Here is a 21,075-nt window from a genome sequence, read left to right as displayed (position 1 = left end):
ATTGGTTAACCAGATAGATGGCAAAGAGATGTCAGTGAAAAGTGGTCATTGCTTTCAGGCAACAGTTTGGACTATGCTTTATTTGGCAAATAAAGAAAGGGGGAGGACGACTTGTCCAGGAACCAGAGTTACTATGGGACATTTCAGGGGTTTCCCAGTCAAGAATCTGAATGGGAAGGGTTAGCTACTGGATTGTACCATCTCAAAGACATGACAGAGGAAACTTTAGAGAATGGTTATCTGGCAGGGAGGGCACTGTAGTACCAGGGGAATCTAAGCAGTAGGAGAGAATGAGAAAAGGGATTTGGAGTCTACAATTTTGGGAAGTAAAGAAAAAAGAGGTGTTACGGGGCGTCTGCCATATTAGAGCAATGAAGGAAATAGAGCAGCTCTCTTGGGAAGGAGGAGGGAAACTGAGCTAACCCCATGCCGGCCTCTGGACTCCCAACTGAGATGTGTTTGCGTGTGTGCCCACACATGCATATATGCAAAAGCTAACTTATGGACTGGTAAGTGACTCTCCCTGGGGTAGGAAAACTTCAGGGTCGGCTAGCTGGGGCCCCAGAGGCTTCACTTGGGCCAGAATGTCCCGGATACTGCGGCAGGGGAGCTTTCCAGAGCCGCAAGACTTGGCACCAGCTGAAGGATCAGGTTGAGGAGAACCATCCGGACCCCCACTCAATGTTGAGGAGACAGAAATGCAAGGGTGACCAGAAGAACTGGACTTGCTGCCGCAGGGCTGAAGGATGATTTTGCCACTGGATTGGGAGCTGGAGCTGCCGCCAAAGGTGCCAGTGCCTGGTGGGGAACAGGGCCCCTGTGAAACACCACCACAGGGATGGAAAGATGAACTACTGGAAACACTAGAACTACTGTGGACTCCAGAACCAGAGAGGGAGCAGGGCCCCTTAGAGCCACCTCCACAGGGCTGGACCCCACCAGAGCCCACTGGCTGGAACACAATGGCTGAGGAAGCTCCTGACTGGTAGATGCTGGAACTAAAAGAGCTATGGCTGGGGATGATGGGATTGCTGGAGAAGTATTTGCCCTCAGAGATGGGGGGCCCAGCTGCAAAGGAAGGGGCGCCTGGAGAGCCTTTGACAGGGTTATCTTTGGTGAAGTAGCCCACAGGGTAGATTTTGCCCCTACTGTAGGTCATGCCTGGCACCAGGTAACTGTCAGAGGAGCCACCCACCACCTCATAGCTGCCATAGGATTTGTCTACAGAGGTTATGGGGGGGCAGGGCTTGCCCGGAAGGCCACCAGTGCTGCAGGGGGCACCTTGAACCCCTCCAGGGCCACCAGAGCCATGCTGCTCCACCACTACCACCACAGGCCTTTGACCTCCTGACACGGAGTGGGAGCTGGAAATGTAGGAGCCAGAATGGGAGACAATAGGCCCCCCACTGCAGGGAGAGTCAGGGACATCTGAAGTACAGGGGCGTAAGTTGACCCTTTGGCCACCGCTGCTGGATATCCAAGAGCTTGGGGAAGCGGATAAGCTGGAGCCTCCTCCAGACTGGGAAGAGCTGATCAGTAAACGGGAAGAATCATCACTGATTGGTAGGGCTGAGCCAGCCCCTGGCTGGGCGCTGCTGCTTCCCGACTGGGAGGAGCTGGATCCGGAGGAGTAGCTGATCTGGGAATACCCAGTTCCTGGCTTAAATAATGAAGATCCCAAAGAACCACCCTGGGCGACACTGGATCCGCTGGAGCCACCACTGGAGCCACCGGAACCACTAAGGCCACCGCTGGAGCCACTGGAACTGGAACTGCTGGAACCGCTGGAGCCACTGTGGCCACTGAAGCTACTGGAACCACTCTTCCCAGTTAGGCAGGGGTCACTGGGGGAGGTGATACGCGTGTCCTTGCAGGGGTCTGAGAGGGTCGCGATGCTCTTAGCCAAGGCCCCTGGGGAGGAAGTAGTGGTTAGTAAAGGCAGAATGGCTTGGCCTCCTCCCTCAGCTTCCAAGCCCGCTCTGTCGCTCTGTCTTCTGCTTGGGATCTCTCCTGGGAGGGACCTGGGAAGAGCGTGGGGTGGCGAGAAGTGCTGTTGTCTGTTAAGGAAAATGAGTCAGCAGAGGAAGGGCTGTTTCGGTGTTCCGGGAGGAGGCAGGGACAGGGAAAATGAGACTCCAAAGGAGGGGCTGTCAAAGGAAGAGAAGAGGGGACCAAGTGGCAGGGGCTCATAGGTCCAAGGGTCCAGAATAGAGGCAGGGCATGGGGGAGACTGCTGCTCCTCAAGAGGGCGCCTAAATCCCGAGGGGAAGAGTCCCAGGTAAGACTGAGGGACCCAGGGAAGGGGGAGACAAGACAAAACAATAAGTGGGGAAAGGAAAGGAATACGGAAAGAAATAAGCGGGGAAGGAAAGGAAAGGTAGCAATGGAGATGTGAGGAAAGAGGCATCCAGGGGCTGGGGGACTGAGGTTAGGGTTCGGGTGCTGGAGGACTGAGATTCCATCACCAGCCGCCTTGAGAGAGTCTGGGCTTGGGCAAAGGGTGGGAGCTCTGATCCCATCTCAGTGCTGCCAGTGCCAGGAAAGCTGGGCGGGGGCCAGGATGTGGGGGCACCGCCGGTGCTTCAGAACCTGCCAGTTCAGCGCGACAGGACACCGCACCCAAGCCAGCCCTGGGTCCTGGCCCAGCCCAGGCACCCTAGGAGGAAACCTCCAAGGCTCACAACCAGCATCCGCTTCCCTCTCTCCGCACCCAGCCATCACACATGCCACCTGCCCCCGGGGCTCCCACCCTTAGGTCCTGGCAGGGGTGAGACCACTTCTTTCTGTTACCAACCCTGTGCCTCTCCTCCCAGGCTCACCTCACCCTATCCTTCCTCTGCTCCCCATCTCAACTCCTGCAGGTCCTGAGCAAGTTCTAAACCTCTCCGAACTTTAGTTTATACATTCGGAGAGGCCGAATCTGTCCCCCCACAAGCAGTGCCCGTGATGTCCCCATCCTCTCCCCAAAGAGAAGTCCTGTGTCCCCCTCCATACCAAAGCCAGCTCTGTCCACAGCCCCCCTCACTCGGCAGCGCTGCTCACGGAGAATGCCTCCTCTCCTCCTCCGCTCCGGCCACGGCCCCCGACCGGGCAGGCTCACCGCTCACCTGCTGGTCCACGGCACAACCCCAGATTGGATTCCGGCTTTGCCACTTTCTAAGTTGTGATCTTGAGCCAGTTTCTTTTCTTTTCTTTTCTTTTTTAAGATTTTATTTATTTAGTCACAAGAGACACACAGAGAGAGGCAGAGACACAGGCAGAGGGAGAAGCAGGCTCCGTGCAGGGAGCCGGATGTGGGACGTGATCCCTGGACCCCAGGATCATGCCCTGAGCTGAAGGCAGATGCTCAACCACTGAACCACCCAGGCATCCCTTGAGCCAGTTTCTTAACCTGCCCTAGCCTCAGTGTCCTCACTGGTACAGTGGGAATAACGAATCTCATACAGTGCTGATGATCAAAAGTGCTAACGTGAAGTGCTAGGATAGTGTCTGACACATGAAAAGTACTCAGTAAGTGGTAGCAGTTACTACTATTAAAATCCGGTCTTCATCTTCTAGTGCTCTGATAATTGACAAGAGCAATAACAACAGTAACCAATAGTTATAGAACTCTCTAGGATTCCCAAAGCACTTGTCACATACATTATTTAATTTGAGACTCAGGAAGACTAGAGGTAGTCTGGTTGTAGAGTTTCAGGAAGTTGAATACCTTGCCTGGAGTGACAAGGCAGGGAGGAGCAGCCCTCAGACTCAGGCATCAGATGCCAGAGCCCATGCTCTTTGCCCTTGCTGGGTCGTCTCGGGGTTTCTCCCTGGATGGTGATTCCTCCCAGCTCCCAGCACCCAGAGCACTGGAACCCTCCAGCCTCCTGTGACCTGGTGTCTGCATCCTGCCTCCGCCACAGCTCCCCGTTCTCTGACTCCCCCGGTCCCAGCCTCCTACCTGGCAGGAGGAGACCAGCCAGCAGCAGTGCCATCATTCCTCGCCCTCCCACATGCCCCTCCTGGGGTGCCTGCGAGGAGCCCATCTTGGACTGTGCAGCCTTCTAACAGCAGCTCGTGGACACCCAGGGCCTTTATGCCAGGGCTGGACATTCTCCGGGCAGGAGTCACCAAGGGGAGGGGTGGGGAGGTGAAGGGGCAGGTGCCCGGGGCACCTTGGTGTGGCTGGGAGGAGCTCAAGTAATCAGCTGGGGCATCTGCCTACTCAGCGGCAGAGGTGGCTCGGTGCGGAGTATCCGCGGCCACGGGGCCTCCAACAATCCTGCCTTCCAGCCCGCTGACGGGCCTGCCCATGGCTCGTCATTGCTTCACCTGGAACCAGGCACTCTGCCCACTCAAGCGGCCACTCTCCCCACAGACCCAGTCACCTGGCTCCTGTCCCACTCCCCATCCTCCTCCCATGCACAGACGTGGACATTCAACTTTCCCAGGTACCCGCTCTGGCCCCCCACCACTACCCCATGGCTAACCCCACCTGGCTTCCCGTCCATGGCCCCTGGATCTGCCCCTTTCCTTGGGATCTGTCCCTCAGCCTCCACTTTCCTCCTGCAGCTCAGAGAATCTGCCCTGCACCCCCAGAACCCCCTGTGGTCACTGTCCGGGTCGCATGCCTGCCACATGCCTAGTATGTGTCCAGCAATGAATGAGTCCTCTCCCTCCTACCCACTAGGAATCTGCACTCCGAATACCAGCTCCCTGACCTCTCCCTTCCGGGGGCGCTCCTGGGATAGGGTGAGGGGTGCTGGGTGCCAGGGCCACAGCCTGGGGAGAGGCCTGGGCTGGGAGCCCCTGTCATAGCTGGGTCTGAGGTTACTCACAGGCCACTCATGGCCTCTCCCGCACAGCTGGTGACCCTGACTCCCGGGCGTGAGCCAGAAGCTAATGAGGCTAATTGGGAAGGTGGTGGCCCTGCAGACCATTAGCTGGCTCCCTGGCCTGGATGAGGGGACAGGAAGCAGCCAGCCCTGGTCTGAGGGTGGTGAAGGAGGGTCAGGCAGAAGGCAGACTTCAGGGTCCCCTAGGATGAAAGGCAGGACTGGCCGACCAGAGTCCTGAGTTCAGCTGGGAGGGAGGCCGGTCCTCCTCCATCATGTTCCCCTCCTCCTGCTTTGGTCCTGGCCCCACCCCAGCCAATTAATTGCTCACTGGTATTGCCCAGAGTATCAGTATCGGAGGGAGAGGCCTGGGACCAGGTCAAGCTGCCTCTCCTCCTCCTCCCTGCACCCCTCACCCAGACTCTCACCTCCATACCTCCCCACAAAGACTGCCTATGCCCCAGCCCTGATTGCCTTCTCTCTCTCTCTCTCTCTCTCTCTCTCCTGTCCTGCCTTTCCCTCCAGCCCAGTGCTGCCCCTAGGACTTTCTTTGATGATAGGAATGTTCTGTTCTGTATCTGTGCTGCCAAATACTACTAAGCATTTGAAATGGGGCTAATATGGCCAGCCTAAGGAACTGAATTTTTTTATTGTACTTAATTTTAATTTATTTTTTAAATATTTTATTTATTTATTCATGAAAGACACAGAGAGAGGCAGAGACACAAGCATAGAGGGAAGCAGGCTCCCTGCAGGGAGCCTGATGTGGGACTCAATGGGAACCGTGGAATCATGCCCCTGACAGAAGGCAGGCACTTAACCCTGAGCCACTCAGGCATCCCCTTAATTTTAATTTAAATGTGAACAGACATGTGCAGCTAGTGGCTACCATGTGCAGCTAGTCTAGCCCTTGATTTTACCAGCATTCAAAATGGGATTGGGAAAGAAGAGGGGCCAGGAGCTAGGGAGACAGGAGGTAACAGGACAGACTCCCCAAAGAGGGTTGAGGCAGTGGGAGAAAAACAAAACCACTGGCTTAGGACCAGGATGACCTGGGTAGGAGTCTCAGTTAACTTCCTGGCCTCCGGCAAGTCTCCCAACCTTTCTGAACGTCAGTGTCCTCCTCTGTAAAATGGAGATACTTTGAGTCAAGCCTACCTGACAGGGGGTTTGCGAGGATCAAATGGGAAATGAGGGATCCCTGGGTGGCGCAGCGGTTTGGCGCCTGCCTTTGGCCCAGGGCGTGATCCTGGAGACCCGGGATCTAATCCCACGTCGGGCTCCCGGTGCATGGAGCCTGCTTCTCCCTCTGCCTATGTCTCTGCCTCTCTCTCTCTCTCTCTGTGACTAACATAAATAAATTAAAAAAAGAAAGAAAGAAAACAAATGGGAAATGATCAGAAAGATTCGGTGAGGCTGAAGATGCAGCCCTCCGGGCACAGGAGCTTAGCAGATGAAGCCCCACAGCGCCCCACCTGTGTCCTCCCCTGGGGACAGCGAGCAGGATGGCCCACTCCCCAGCCCCAGGCTTTCCCTTCAGAGGCTCCAGCCCAGCTGACCTGGAGGGGACACAGAGTCTCCCCCCACCCCCGCCCCGCCCGCCCCACCCCTATGGAGCAGCGAGCAGCGTCACCCAGGGGTGCTACTGAACATGGTGTCAGTTCCTCCAGAGCCCATCCCGGCCACCTCTGTTCCCTCCCTGGACTCCCAGCCGCTGGCTGTCTCAGGGAAGAGGGGGGCGGGGTGGGCTGGGAGCAGAGAGGGGAGTGCCCGAAAGAAGAGGCACAGGGAGCCTTGTGGGTGGGCAGAAGGGGAGGAACGTCGGCAAGGCCTGTGGGATAGTCTTTCCCAGCGCAAACAGAGGTGGCAACGTCTGTCCTGTTTTCTCTCTCTTCATTCCTCCCAGATGCCGTCAGACCTTGGCCAGGACAGCCAGGGCTGGGGGAGGCAGAGTGTCTCGGCCTCTCTCGACAGCTGCAGCCACTCGCGCAGCCTGGTGTTCAGCCTCCGTCCTTCTCCCACCTGCTGTGCTCCTATCCTCCTGTCCTCTCTGTCACCTTTCTCCCTGATCCCACCAGCGCGTCTCCCCATGTGTGGGCCCTCCCAGCAACTCTCCTCTCTGCTGTTTTACTATGTCCCTTGGACTCATCATGAACACTTCTTTCAGCTCAGGCAGTAAAAATCTGAAGCTAATGGGGCTGAGGAGGGCAGGAAGGGCCATTGGCTCGGCACCTGCCAGGCCAGGGCTGTCCCGTGGGACATTCACCAATGCCTACAGAGGTGAAGGAGGTCTGCTGTGCTCCCCAGCAAGTGCCCCGTCCAACACCTGGACTGAGGGAGAGAACATGGTGGCCCGAGGCAACCCCACACACACCAGAGAATATCAAACATTTTTTAAGACTTTATTTATTTATTAGAGAGAGAGAGAGAGAGAGAGCACAAGCAGGGGGGTGGTGCAAAGGGAGAGGGAGAAGCAGGCTCCCCACTGAGCAGGGAGCCCAACGTGGAGCTCCATCCTAGGACCCTGAGATCATGACCTGAGCCACAGGCAGAAGCTTAACCGGCTGAGCCACCCAGGTGCCCCTAGAAAATCAGACCTAAGGCACATGCCTTCCAAGGGCAAGGGATTGGGAGTTGGTGACACGTTTATGAAGAAGGCAGGTTGTGTCCACTCAATTGAGGCTGCCTGGGGCTGCTCGGGGCTGCTGCTGCTGCGTCCAGCATTGGGCACTGGTTCAGTACGCTCAGCCTACACGGTGCTTTAGACTTTGCAACAAGGAGGGCGATGAATTGTCCTTGACCGTGAGGAGCTGAGGTCAGCTGGGGATAAACACACAGCCCAGAGAGAAGGCTAGCATGGAGAAAAGAGAAGCACTTGGTTCCGAGGTGGTGTCAGGACATTCCCTGGGCCTTGGGGAGTGCTGAAGGCAGGGAGTCAGCAGCTCAGACTCCAGGCCCTGGCTGTGCTGAAGGGGTGTTTGGAACAAGTGGCTGGCTTGGAAAGTATAAATGGGAGCAGCAGAGTGGAGGCACAGAGGGGCTACTTGGGCCAGCATCACAGGGGATGCGTAACAGCAGGTAAGGGAGGAATATGGTCAGTGTAGGAGGATGCAGGGATTGGAGGGTTCTGAACAGGGGGAACAGCATAGTCAGAGGGGAGGTTTGGGGTAGAGAACCACCATCTCCTGAGGGCCAACGGTGGGCCAGATACTGTCCCGGCTACTCCAACTGCTCTGGTGCTTAGACCTCACAACAGCTCGGCAGGGTAAGAGTTTTTCTCCCCCAATTCACAGACAAGGAAACTTGAGTTTAAATTGGTTGCTCAGACCAGCGGGTAACTAGCACGAGAGTTTGGAAAGGACACACACTCAAGCCTGTTGGACTCTAGAGGCCGTGTAGGTCCCATCTTTCAGCTGACACCAGGCCATGAATCAATGGCAGTGGTCCACAGACAGATTTCAGAGGTTCCTTAGACCCAGTAAGGGTGTGTGCAAAATTCCTTGTGTGTCATCAAAGTCTCAAAGCTGAGAGGTCCCAAGCAAGAAAGTCAACAGCACATCCTGTCCCTCCCACTCAATCTTGTCTCCTTTGTGTTTTATCCACGGCCCTCAAAGTCAGGACAGAAGTTTTGGAACAAGTGTCCCATGCAGGGGTGTTTGGTAGACCTAGGACTTCCGCTTGAGAGAAGGAACGGGGAATGAAAACACAGGGGAGAAGAAGCCCAAGAGAGGGGCTTGTTTTGTGGGGGCAGAGGGCAAGAGGCTGCTCTGCACCCCAGGGCCTGAGCCTCTCTGCTCTGCTCCAGCCAAAGGCACTTCCGTCTCCTGCCCTCTCTTCCTCCCTCGCACTTTCTCTGCTGGGGTGGGCTCCTCTGTCCAGCTGTCACCCAGGGCAGGCTCACACCCCTGGCCCGCTCCCAGAAGGTCTCCCTGGGCCATTGCCCTGTAGTGGGTGTGGGTGCCCCTGAGTCACCCACACTCTCCACCTGGTCCTCTTGTGGCTGAGGACACGGGTCCAGGAAGCAGAGGACGAATCTGCACGTGGGAGTTCCTGCCCGACCCATGCCCACCTCAGCCCCGCTGTGCCCACGTGACTGGCTAAGTGTCACTCCAGTGTGGTCTCTCTCCTCCACCTGCCTCTGTGCTTTCTTCCCTGTGGTAGATGATGCAGCCCAGGACCCATGTTCCACATGGCCGGCCCCCTCTGAGCAGACAGATCCCAGGGCAGCTTATGTGTGCAGCCCGGCACGGCCATCAGCCCCGGATCTCGGATCTCCGAATGCCAGGCCCGCGCCCCCAGCAGGCGCTCGGTGGTTCTTCCCCCGCTGCCCCACTTCCCCTGGATCCCCCCTCTCGGCCTTCAGCGCCCTCCCAGCCGCTCGGCGCCCGGTGGGATGTGGCAACGGCTGAGGCCTTGCCCCCAGGAGCACCCTGTCTGTCCAGGCACATGAACTGGGCTCCCATGTGAAGCTTCTCAGCTCCACTGTGTTGGGGGCCCATCCGTCCCACCCTCATTCCTCACGGGTGACTGTCTCCCCGAGCCACTCGTCGCCCCCCTGGACGTTCTCTCTCCTCTGGGGGATGCAGCACACCTCCATTTAAAGAGCAGAGCTCACATGGCACCCCGAGGGAGTCCTGGGAACTCCCCTGCACCCAGCCTTACTCTGGAGCCGAGGGTGGAGCAGGACGGGGCCGTGTTCCCTAACAATCCCTTAGGTGAGTTATTGGGAATCCCACCCAGGATAACACGCCACCCTTAGCTAAGAATCACTGGGGAGCAGTCTGCACCTCATCAAAACGTTCAGCGGTGTGCTCTATGCTCAGCTCCACCTGGTCCTCCTCCATCAGCTCCAGCCCACCCGTGTCTCCTCTGGGACTGACCTCCTGGAGTTTGGCCTGGTCAGCCTCCACTTCTCCTCTTCCCATGCCCCACCTTCACCCTCTCCGAAGCCTGCCGGCACCCTCCCAGGGACCCAGGGCACTGCAGCTGGAGTGAGGACTGGAGCCCGAGGCAGGGGCATCTTTGGGCAGTGAGTCTCCGTGAGGAAGAACTCTGCCCCCAGCCTCCCTGCTCCCCCTCCTGTCTCCACCCCGCCTCCTGTAAGCAGCAGCAGGGAGTCAGCTGAGTGCCGGTCATGCTCCCAGCCTGAGACCCGCTGGGTTTAAGTCACATCTGATTTGGCCACCACCTCTCTTGCCTTGTGAGGAGGTGACTACAGAGGCTGTGATTAGCTGTCCGAGCAACAACAATATTTGTCCTCTTCTCTGTTCTGTGGAATGAGCGCCAGGGAAACCAGCACTCATTGCTCATTATGTTTACCTTTAAAACAGTCGTTCTTTCCACTGTAGCTATTAATGCTTCTTTATTGTTATTGGTCACCCAGGACTAGTGCCTCCCAGCTCCCTGGCAGTCCAGAGGATGGAGCCAGGGAGGGTGAAAGGGAAGGCCAGGGTACAGTCTGAATGAGCTTTTGGGAGCAGCAGGAAGGCGGAAGGCGTTGCCCCAAGCGGGACTCCCAGGCCAGGTGTGGTTCTCGGGCTGCTGGGGGCGGATCGTGTGGGCCCGTCTTCTGGACTTCTGCCTGGCTGGGAGCATCACTCTCACAGGGAGCTTCTCCTGTCCCCCGAAGTGTCCATCCCTGGCACCTGATGCATCACCCTTCCACACAGGTGGCCAGAAAAGCCCGAATCATGTTGGAGAGGCTGGCATCCCTAGTCCAGCTCTGTTCTCCTGGACCCCAGGACTAGAACCAGAGAGTAGCACTGAGTCCTCAACAGTGTGTAACAGATCCTCACAGTCATCCACATGTGCGGGGTTGATTCGGATCCTCTCAGTGACCCCAGGAGACAGAAATTATCACTTGTCCTTTGGAGCTGCAGAGGGAGCTGCAGACACAAGTCCAGGGAGGTAAGGTGATGCTCACCCTAGTGGCCTGGGCTTCCCATGCACTCAGGATGCCCTAAGCTGCTTTCTCCTCTTCTTCTTGGGTATTCCCATAGCCTGACTTCCTCCTTCACTTCATTCACTTCTTGTCACCTGCCATTTCCTCAAGAGGCCCCCCTCTATCTTTTCTATTTAAAATCGCACCCCACCGCTAAATATGACCCATCATGCTCCATTTCCTTCCTTTTCCTGAATTTTCTTCAGAGCGCTTATCCCAGCCTGACATCCCATTACTTCTGTCCTGTGTCCATCTGTGGGATGTTCCCTTCCCCCACCACAAGATGAGCCCCGTGAGGGGAGGGCCCTCCTCTCTTTGACTCACCACCGCATCCACAGCCCTAGAGCACCGCCTGGCTCATGGGAGGGACATAATCAGAGAACGAAGAAATAATGAATATGTTAGGCCACAGGCCAAGCAGCCTGTGCCTGAATTTTCCTGAGGGCTCCAGAGCCTGCCTCATCTCACCTCATGTGCCTGACTCACCTCAGAGAGGTCACCCTGGCGACCAAGAGGGTACTAGTGGGGCCTGAGTGAGGCCTGGGGAGTGTATGATGTCAGAGGCAAAGGGCAAAGAGAACTCTGGATGGAAACATCTTGGGGGGCCTCTAGGCCGCCCTCTGGTGGAAAAGCATAGAATACCCAACACAAGGAAAGCCTCTCCGCCTGGGGTGGAAATTTGGAGATTATTACAGAAATCCCGAAAAGTCACATCCCAAGGTCACACAGAAAATATGTAGCGGAGAAGGGACAAAAACTTGGGTTACAATCGGATGCTTTCACCACTATGGGATTCGGTCTTCCTCCAACCACAGTTGAGATTAAGCTGTCAAAAGGAAGGCTAAGGATTTTTGAGGCTATGGTGGGGGTAGGGGGAAGCTGGGAAGGTGGAGTTGGTTTAATCCAACAAGTTCTTTGAGCTAGTGCCAGGCACCCAGTGGGCACGCAATTGAAGATTAGAGGAAGAAAATGTATAGCAAGAGAGCTTAACTTTATACTGAAGCAAGTTTTCAAATGAATTTGAAACATAAAATTGGCAGAGGAGTTAGGTCTTCCCCTCCTCAGCTCCTACAGAGGGGTGTGCCCCTCTGTAATTTAACTTTTATCACATTTTATCGCCATGATTTACATGTTTGTTTCCTCCCCAGACACACAGCTCCTTGAGGGCAGGGAGGACTGAAGCTGCTTCCTGGGATTGTCACCGCAGTCTAGCACCCCACACAGTAGATGCTCAATAAATTATTGTTGTATGGGCAAGTGGATGAACAAATGAGTGCCTTGGAGTTTCCCTGCCTAGAGATCTTCAAAGAAGTGCAGACAACCATCTCTTCTGTCTAATCCAAAGACATGATTGGCCTGCCCAAAGGCTGAGCACTGTGCCCGATGCCTTCTCAAGTTAACTAGGCTTCTATAATTAGGTTATACCATGATACAAGTTCTAGGTTCTTCTCTTTCATTGGCCAAGCATTTACTGACTACCTGCCATGTCCGAGGTACTGAGCTATTGTTCTCTAAAACTGTGATCCTGTTCTATTATTTAATTCTCTGACTCCATGTTGACATAAGATGCAACACTGTCCCCACCACATTCACTCCTAGGTGAGGTCAGTCAAAGTAGACAGGAAAGAAGCAGTATTGTCTAACCTCAATGATAGGCTGGCACAATGGGTTCCCCTGTGTTAATACTCCATACCCTTCAGTACCACTCAATCTCCTTCCCAGCTAATAAGCACCCTGTGTTTGGGTGTCAATGCCTGCTGCCTATCAATAGGTATTAAAATCTCCAATTACCTCATGCCTCCCCCTTCTCTCTCCCACTCACCCACCTGTTGTGTCAAACCGGAAAGAACTGATTTGGAGCCAAGTCCTGGATTGTCTTCACTTTGGCACTTGGGTGATGTCTTTTTTTTTTTTTTTTTTTTTAAGATTTTATTTATTTATTCATGAGAGGCAGAGAGAGAAGCAGGTTCCATGCAGGAAGCCCGATGTGGGACTTGATTCTGGGTCTCCAGGATCACGCCCTGGGCCGAAGTTGGCGCTAAACTGCTGAGCCACCCGGGCTGTCCTTGGGTGACATCTTAAACAGATGAGTTACCTCTCTCAGAGTAGTTTCCTCATCTGTGAAGTGGGGCTAATAACTTGCTTTCTTGAACACCTTCAGAGCCAAGTACGAGGATAAGAAGTAAGACCTATAAACACAGACAAGGCACCATCTCTGCCCTCCAGAACCTCATACTTTACAAGAGGAGAAACATGGAAACCACAATAATGTGGAAATTAAATAAGACGGAACCCTAGGTCCTTGCCTGGGCCACACTAAGGACTCCGTTCCTTTGCCTCACTTTCTCTCTCCTTTAAGAATGCTTTTCTCTTTCTTTTCACAACGAACTTCATCTCACTGGCTTGGGGGGTTGCTAGGGGTCCATTTGAGGGGTCCAGACTTCTTCCCTTCCTTCCCATACCTCCCTGCCCGAGCACACCCAGGCATGTGTGTGAGCCTCCTTATCACTGGGCACGACTCTATCAGAGGACAAAGACTTTTGATATGAGCTCCCAAGCTTGGCTTCCCTGATTTCCCCCCAACTCACTTGTCCAACAATATCCCCTTCCTTTCCAGGTTATAAAGCCCTTCACTCTAATCATTACAGTCTATTTCTGTTGCCCAAACTTGCTATTTATTAATGAATTCAGCCACTCATAAAACATGTATGCAATGGTTAGTTTTATCTGTCAACTTGACTGGGCAAAGGGATGCCCAGGTAGCTGGTAAAACATTATTTTGGAGTGCATCTGTGAGGTGCATCAGCGAGGCGGTTTCTTGGAAGAGAGTAGCATTTGAATGGTGAACTGAGGGAAGAAGCCTGCTGTCACTGGTGGGGTGCGGGTAGGCATCATCCAACCTGTGAGGGCTGAATTAATTGAACAGATAAGAAGAAGGATGAACTTGCTCTGTTTGAGCTGGGACATCCATGTTCTCCTGTCCTCGGACATCATCAACACCCCTGGTTTGCTGGCCTTTTGACTGGGACTGGTACCTGCACCAACTGTTCCCCTGGTTGTCAGGCCTTTGGGATTATTCCACTGCTTTCCTGGGTCTCCAGCTTGTAGATGGCAGACTGTGGGGATTCTCAGCCTGCACAGTCTCAAGAGCCAATTCCTGTAATAAACCTCCAGGTATATTCCATTGGTTCTGTTTCTCTGAAGAACCCTCATATAACCACTGTATTCGGTGTCAGGGTTACACAGATGAATAAAGGGATGGGAAGCTATAGTGATTAAAATCAGAGACATTGCTGTAGGATAGATCTGAGTTCAAATCCCAATTTTGCCATTTGTTTCTCCTTGTATGCTCCTCACTGTACCTGTCTGGATCCAAAACGGTGATAAGGGGACACCTGGGTGGCTCAGGGTGATCCCGGGCCCGGACAGAGTCCCACATAGGCTCCCTGCATGGAGCCTGCTTCTCCGTCTGCCTGTGTCTCTGCCTCTCTCTCTCTCTGTGTGTCTCTCATTAATAAATAAATAAAAATATTTTTTTTAAAAACGGTGATAAGGATGGGGTTATTGTGCAAATTAGGTGAGAGCTTACTGTGTAGACATTTCACAAGGGTGTCCATACAGTACATGGGGGTCACAGGTAACTGCGGTGGCTTGTAGTAAACTGTACTCTGCGTCTTACGCTGGGTTGCCCAGATCCTGAGACAAAGATTCAAAACAAAGGGGACTCAGTTTAAAAAGGCAAGGGGGAGGGGACAACCGGGGCTCAGAGGACCGGAGTGTGCACGCCCCGCATCTGTGAGTCGCCCTTGAGGGGCTGCGGGGAGCTGCGGGGGAGCGCGAACGCCAGGGGACGCCGCTCAGGTGCTCCCAGCGGGCAGAGGCGGTGGCGGGCTGCCGGGGTGACAGCACTTTGCGGGCAGAAGGCTCTAGGCGCTAACCAGGTCCCCGAAGAAGCGCCCCGCCCGCGGCGAGCAGCCCGAATAGGTCATTTCCCGCCCGAGCTCTGGCGCAGGCCCCGCTGCACCGCGGACCGCAGGCGGCGGGGGACAGAGCAGCGGCGACGCGGAGAACCACCACCGGGCAGCCCGGGTGTGATCCTGCGGACACGGGATCGAGTCCCACGTCGGGCTCCCTGCACGGAGCCTGCTTCTCCCTCTGCCTGTGCCTCTGCCTCTCTCTCTCTCTCATGAATAAATAAATAAAATCTTAAAAAAAAAAAAAAAAAAAAGAACCACCACCGGCTGCGGAGAGGGAGGCCTGCGCACACGGCGGGCGGCGCGGGGCACACGGCGCCAGGTGCCCGCCAGGTGCCCGCCAGGTGCCCGCCAGGTGCCCGCCGCCGGAGCTCGCAGGGGCAGGGCCCGCCCTCTGCGTCTGCGCCGGAGTCCCGCAGCCCCTCCCCCGCAGCCCCCAAGCCCCCAAGCCCCCCGCAGCCCCAAGCCTCCCAAGCCCCTCCCCCGCAGCCCCCCGCAGCCCCAAGCCCCCCAAGCCTCTCCCCCGCAGCCCCCCAAGCCCCCCGCAGCCCCAAGCCTCCCAAGCCCCTCCCCCGCAGCCCCCCGCAGCCCCAAGCCTCCCAAGCCCCTCCCCCGCAGCCCCCCGCAGCCCCAAGCCCCCCAAGCCTCTCCCCCGCAGCCCCAAGCCTCCCAAGCCCCTCCCCCGCAGCCCCTCCGGGCCGGGCCGATCCCCCCGCCGCTAGGAGGCCTCCCTGGACCCCTCTGAGCCCGCGGCGTTGCTTGCCCAGGCTGTTTGGGTTCCTTCTCAGAGTGATTTAGTCACACACATCCTTCCTGTGTGGGACATTGTTTAACTTTTCAGGCAAAACCTTTCTTCCTCAGCTGAATTTTAGACTTCCTGAGAGTGGGAACCGTGTATTTTTTACTATATTCCCCTGTGTCACGTGGCACTGATGGACACACTGAGGGTCTATAAGATCATGCCCGAGGGACTGAGGGCTGGCTCAGCGGAAGAGTCGGCCTTCGGCTCAGGGCCTGATCCTGGAATCCCACAGGGAGCCTGCTTCTCCCGCAGCCTGTGTCTCTTCTCTGCCTCTCTGTGCCCCTCATGAATAAATGAATAAGATCTTAAAAAAAAAAAAAAAAGATCATGGCTGAATGAATAAATTTCGTGAACCAGGCCCCTTTGAGGCCTATTGAATTCTACTAGGCCCACCCCTACAACCCTGTTACTTTCCAGGATTATTTCTAAATTCTAAAACTAGGTTTGGTTTCGTTTTGTATTGTTTTCAAACTGGTCACCTACAGGTTTTGATGGGAGTCGCCACATAAACAAATGGGTCCTAAGTGGTGAATGTTAAGGTCGTGCACATTCAATTGCTTTTAACCCTTCTCAGCCCCACCCTGGTAAGCCACTTGCTCCACATTAGGTCAGGGTAATCTTTTAGCTCTTGCCTTTTGAACTTTCCTGCTCAAATACTCCTTTAAAGAATGGTTTTAAATTATGTATTTATTTTTTTAAAGATTTTATTTATTTATCCATGAGAGACACAAAGAGGCAGAGACAGGCAGAGGGAGAAGCAGGCTCCATGGAGGGAGCCTGACGTGGGACTCGATCCTGTGACTCCAGGATCACACTCTGGGCTGAAAACAGCACTAAACCACTGAGCCACCCACCCAGGCTGCCCTGAATTATGTATTTTTAAGTCAACGGCTAACATTTTTAATTATAAGTTAAAATATTGCAAAGGGTATACTTTCCAGGAAATTGTACATACTTACCTGTTAAAAGCCACATCACTCAAATATAGCAGATGGGACATAGCATAATATTTTTGTACCCACAACACCCTTTTAATAAGTGAGCAAGCCCTATAACCAGTCCACAAATTTAGCTTATATTTCTTTTTAGTTTTTTCCATTCCACTCTCCCTACAGTTCTATCCTAATGAAATATATTTCCATTGTGTCACTTTCTTTTTGTATTTTATTGTATTTTGGGGAAGTCCTTTTGTATATCTCCGTAACAAAAACATGTATATAGATTGAAATGTATTTCCTGTGACTAGAAGACCCGAAGTGTTGAAAACAGTTATTCGGCAGCGGGTTTATAACTACAATTACTACAGGACACAAGTTGTCAAAACTACAAATATTGACAGTGATTAAACAGAAAAGCAAGTTTGGTTTTTTTTAAGATTTTTATTTATTTTAAAAAAAGATTTTTATTTATTCATGAGAGACACAGAAAGAGAAGCAGAGACACAGGCTCCATGCACGGTACTGGATGCGGGACTCGATCCAGGAATTTCGGATCACACCCTGAGCCACGCAGGTGTCCTGAAAAGCAAGTTTTTATTTAAGATGCCTCCCTTGGAGGGCCTGCCTTTGGCCCAGGGCGTGATCCTGGCGTCCTGGAATGGAGTAGCATCAGGCTCCCGGCAAGGAGTCTGCTTCTCCCTCTGCCTGTGTCTCTCATGAAATAAAGTCTTAAAAAAAAAAAAAAAAAAAAAAAATGCATCTCTTAATGAGATGGGGGAAAGGGCTGACTTCTGTTTCCCCCTGACTCTTGTTTGGCAACTCCAGGAAGGGCACTCGGGTCCTGTTTAGGGTGAAAAAGAGAGCCCAGCCTCTCTCTGTCAAGAGGGAGTAGAGTGGTTTGTTAATGGAGGCAGGTAGAAAACAGTACGGTCCTCGGCAGATTCATTTTAGGAAGGGGATGCATATACTTCTGGAAATTGATCCCCTTAGAACTTAGTCTTGCCCACATGCCCTTGGGAAAAAGTTTTCTTTTTTTTTCTAAAAGATCTTATTTATTCACTTATTCACGAGAGAGACACAGAGAGAGAGAGAGAGAGAGAGAGAGAGAGAGAGAGGCAGAGACAGAAGCAGGCTCCATGTAGGGAGCCCGATGTGCGACTCCAGAACCACACCCTGGGCCAAAGGCAGGCGCTAAACCGCTGAGCCACCCAGGGATCCCCGCGAAAAAGCTTTCATGTTCAGTGCAAATCAAAAGCTATTTAAAAGAGACTTAAGGGCGGCCCCGGTGGCACAGAGGTTTAGCGCCGCCTGCAGCCCAGGGCGTGATCCTGGAGACCCAGGATCGAGTCCCACGTCGGGCTCCCTGCATGGAGCCTGCTTCTCCCTCTGCCTGTGTCTCTGCCTCTCTCTCTCTCTCTCTCTCTGTGTGTTGTTGTGTCTCTATGAATAAATAAATAAAATCTTAAAAAAAAATAAAAGAGACTTAATATGGTTTCTCATTCTCCAAAATAGGGGTTCCAGAATGGGAGAAATGTGGGTCTGAATGTCCTTGTAACTCTGATGGTTACATTTCCAACTTCCTCCTGCTGAGCTCCACGTCCTTACGCATATGGGCAAGACGGGAACTTAAGAGTACTTCCAGATCTCCGTAGCTTTGTGCTCTGGGGAGGGCATCTCATTATTCAAAGACCTAATCATCAGCAAAGCAGCAGCCAAGATTCAAAATGAAGAAAACATGGTTTTTATTTTTCCATTTCATGGAAGAATGGTCTCCGTCTTCCGATAGTTCCCAGCTGTCGGCCACCAGGGGGCAGCAGAGAACACAGGGCCACCAACCTGGCCCCAGGAGCCCCAGGGGTGGGGAGGAGGGACCAGGTTGGAAGCAGGTAGGTGGGTGGACTGGGCATGAGGTAGGGGTGTATGCTTCAGCTGTCAAAGAAAAAAGGAGGGGGAAAGGGGGCTGGATCTCAAGAGAGGACAGATAAGAGAATGACGCTTTCAGAGTTCAGAAAAAAATTGAAGAGGAAGGGGATTGAGGCTGATGGGAGAACTGGAGAGGAATCAGAAAGGTATACTTGGGATACTCAGCCTGGAGCCCTAAGAAGCCTCTGGGGGAGTCCCTTTATCTGTACTCTTCCCGGGGTGGGTCAAGATCTGGGTCCTCTTGAGGTCCATGGTCCACTTCAGGGGCAGGTGGCCAGGGGTTTTCTGGAGGCTGGGGTCCTGCTGGCCAGGGGTCATCAGGCCGGGGAGGCTGAGGGGGGTCGGTTCTCGGGGGTTCAGGAGGCCAGGCTCCGGATTCAGGCAGGTCTCTCCAGGGACGACTGGGGCCTGGAGGTGGAGGGTCCTCAAAGAGAGGGGGTGCCCCTGGCCAGGGATCACCAGGGACTGGGGGGCCCTGCGGCAATGTTGGGGAGCCCTCCTCCTCTCCAGTCTCTGTGAGTGGGGGACGGGGGTGCTCTCTGCTGCCTGAGATGCCTGTGGAAGAGGAAGGGGAAAGGTAGAAGGTGGTGAGGGCCAGATCTCCCTGCCCCAGCTGGTCAGGGGGAATAGGCTCTCTGGGATAGACCACAGCCTGAGCAGACATCACAAACCTACCTCAAAAGTCAGTCTCAAAGAGCTCTCCACACATTAACAACAGACCGAAGTGATCTTAAAATGACATAAAAACCTTGTCCGGAATCATTAACTTGACCTACTTTAAACCAACAGAGCGGGCAGCCTGGGTGGCTCAGCAGTTTAGTGCCGCCTTCAGCCCAGGGTGTGATCCTGGAGTCCTGGGATCAAGTCTCAAGTTGGGCTCCCTGCATGGAGCCTGCTTCTCCCTCTGCCTGTGTCTCTGCCTCTCTGTCTCTCATGAATAAATTAAAAAAAAAAAAAAAAACCAACATAAGTTGACATAAGCTCCATTCAGCCAGGGTTGGGACCTTCACTGGCATGGCCTCTGTGCTGGTCTACACCTCCAAAGCCATCTACACCTTGGGCCCATGTGGCAACCAGACCCCACCCTTTGCAAACACATCCACCCTCCACAGGCCTCAGTCGTGATGCATACTCACCCACACACCTGGATTCTGATCTAAATTGCCACATGGACCTACACTTCAACCAGCAAAAACATTCTGAGCTAAAATGCATTTTCCTGCATCACCTTCAACTTCTTAACTCCCTCCTTCATGTGAAAACCCAGAATCTTCTGAAGTCTCCTCCATCCCTAGGCATCTAATTCACCCTTGCCCCACCTGACCATCCTCCATCACCCCAAATTGCACTCCTTGCTCTGTTCCCAGATTACCTCCAGCACACAGGTAAAGGACCAGGATCCCCAGTAGCTTCCAGTTGAGCATCATGGCTGTCTCCTGGCCCCCAAAATTGGGGGTGGGCTGAGTGTAGGTGCCTAGGAACCCCAAGAGGCTTTATAGGGATTGAGAGGAGGTGTCCAATCTCTGGGGAGGGGCCAGCCCAGTGACACAGGAATCCCATCAGAACCTAACTGGTTGAACCCGTTTGGAAAGCCAGGGCTAATGTGTAACCTCTGACGGTGGCGTCCCTCACTTTAGTGCCACCCCCCCTTCATTTTGGGATTCAGCCACCCCAGCTCTATTGATGACCTAGACCTCGGTCACCCCACCCTTGTGTTCATGTCCTCCTCCACACACTCTGCAGCCATCAATACCTACCTGTCATCTCTAGTCACGGGGACTTCCACCTTTCATTCCTTGGCACTACTGGAAGCCAAGGAATGGAAGCCAACCATGCGTGGGGAAGCAGTGTAATTACAGGGGCCAGCAGGCAGGACGCCGTGGCAGGAGCAGGGAGAGATGCTCCTTCTAAACATACGGAACGCAGCTAGGATGGCCCCAGCCAGCACCCCGAGCTTCCCCCTTGGGACTGTTTTGTCCTTGGAACTCCCAATCCCCCCTCCCCTCAGGACTGGGACGTGCAGTAGCACATGCCTTCATCAGGCACTCAAGGGGCCTCCCAAGCTATGACATCAGAAGAATTACACCCAGGAGCCATGTGGGAGATGGCAGGCCAGGAAGTATGAGGACACCCTGATTTCTTCCCCCACCCCGGAGCTAGCTCCATCCGTCCCAGCCCAGAGGCTCAGGAGGAAACTGCCTCTGCTTCCTGTGGATCTCCGCCCCTTCCTCCTCCCTCTGGAATCCTGCTCACTGCCCCTCTGGCCACTGCCTGGTCCTCCCTGCCCTTCCCCCTCTGCCCCCAAAACCCCCCACCCCATCTTGTAGACCTCAGTCCAGTTTTGTCTCCGTCTCTTGGAGCCCTCAGAAAGGCTGCCCCTGGTCTGGAGGTCCAGTAAGCCTCTAGGAAGTAATGCCTCCCTAACACATCTCCCACCCTCCCCAGGCTGTTCCCCACCTGGTCTGCTCCCTCCTGGTGAGGGACACCACTGTCCCTCTGTGGCTCACTTTGAAGCCTTCATTTTGCTCCTTCCCCCAACCCTGCCCCAAGCCCAGCTCAGGAGCCCATCTCTCCAGGCCTCCTCAGTTACCCTGCTAACTGGTCTCCCCACCCCCTCTTCTTCCCTCCCCAACCCAAACCCCAACTTCCACAGCCAGCCTACCTAGCTCTTAAGAATGTC

General features: G+C 54.2%; 2 protein-coding genes across 2 annotated transcripts; both read right to left on the bottom strand.

Moving 5' to 3' along the window:
• Window positions 1–52: 52 nt before the first annotated feature.
• On the bottom strand, window positions 53–4,095 carry CDSN (corneodesmosin). Its single transcript, XM_077904763.1, has 2 exons — window positions 3,944–4,095; window positions 53–1,911 (listed from the first exon to the last, which is right to left on the bottom strand). The coding sequence occupies exons 1-2, from the start codon at window positions 4,026–4,028 to the stop codon at window positions 500–502; spliced, it is 1,497 nt and encodes a 498-aa protein (XP_077760889.1). The 5' UTR covers window positions 4,029–4,095; the 3' UTR covers window positions 53–499.
• A 14,095-nt stretch (window positions 4,096–18,190) lies between these two features.
• On the bottom strand, window positions 18,191–20,671 carry PSORS1C2 (psoriasis susceptibility 1 candidate 2). The gene is made up of 2 exons (XM_077904762.1): window positions 19,768–20,671; window positions 18,191–18,950 (listed from the first exon to the last, which is right to left on the bottom strand). Exons 1-2 carry the CDS (start codon window positions 19,820–19,822, stop codon window positions 18,595–18,597), a joined length of 411 nt encoding a protein of 136 aa, XP_077760888.1. The 5' UTR covers window positions 19,823–20,671; the 3' UTR covers window positions 18,191–18,594.
• Between the last annotated feature and the right edge of the window lie 404 nt (window positions 20,672–21,075).

The sequence above is a fragment of the Canis aureus genome, chromosome 7 (assembly GCF_053574225.1).
Source record: "Canis aureus isolate CA01 chromosome 7, VMU_Caureus_v.1.0, whole genome shotgun sequence".
Lineage (NCBI taxonomy): Eukaryota > Metazoa > Chordata > Mammalia > Carnivora > Canidae > Canis > Canis aureus.
Note: the sequence above shows the minus strand (reverse complement) of the source record. Positions and strands in the feature narration are given on the sequence as shown.

Excerpts from the sequence above, each read along its gene's own strand:
- CDSN (XM_077904763.1), bottom strand. The coding sequence starts at position 4,028 with ATGGGCTCCTCGCAGGCACCCCAGGAGGGGCATGTGGGAGGGCGAGGA. Across the intron at positions 1,912-3,943 it reads GGCTGGTCTCCTCCTGCCAG|GGGCCTTGGCTAAGAGCATC; the intron begins GTAGGAGGCTGG and ends CTTCCTCCCCAG.
- PSORS1C2 (XM_077904762.1), bottom strand. The coding sequence starts at position 19,822 with ATGATGCTCAACTGGAAGCTACTGGGGATCCTGGTCCTTTACCTGTGT. Across the intron at positions 18,951-19,767 it reads CCTTTACCTGTGTGCTGGAG|GCATCTCAGGCAGCAGAGAG; the intron begins GTAATCTGGGAA and ends CCTCTTCCACAG.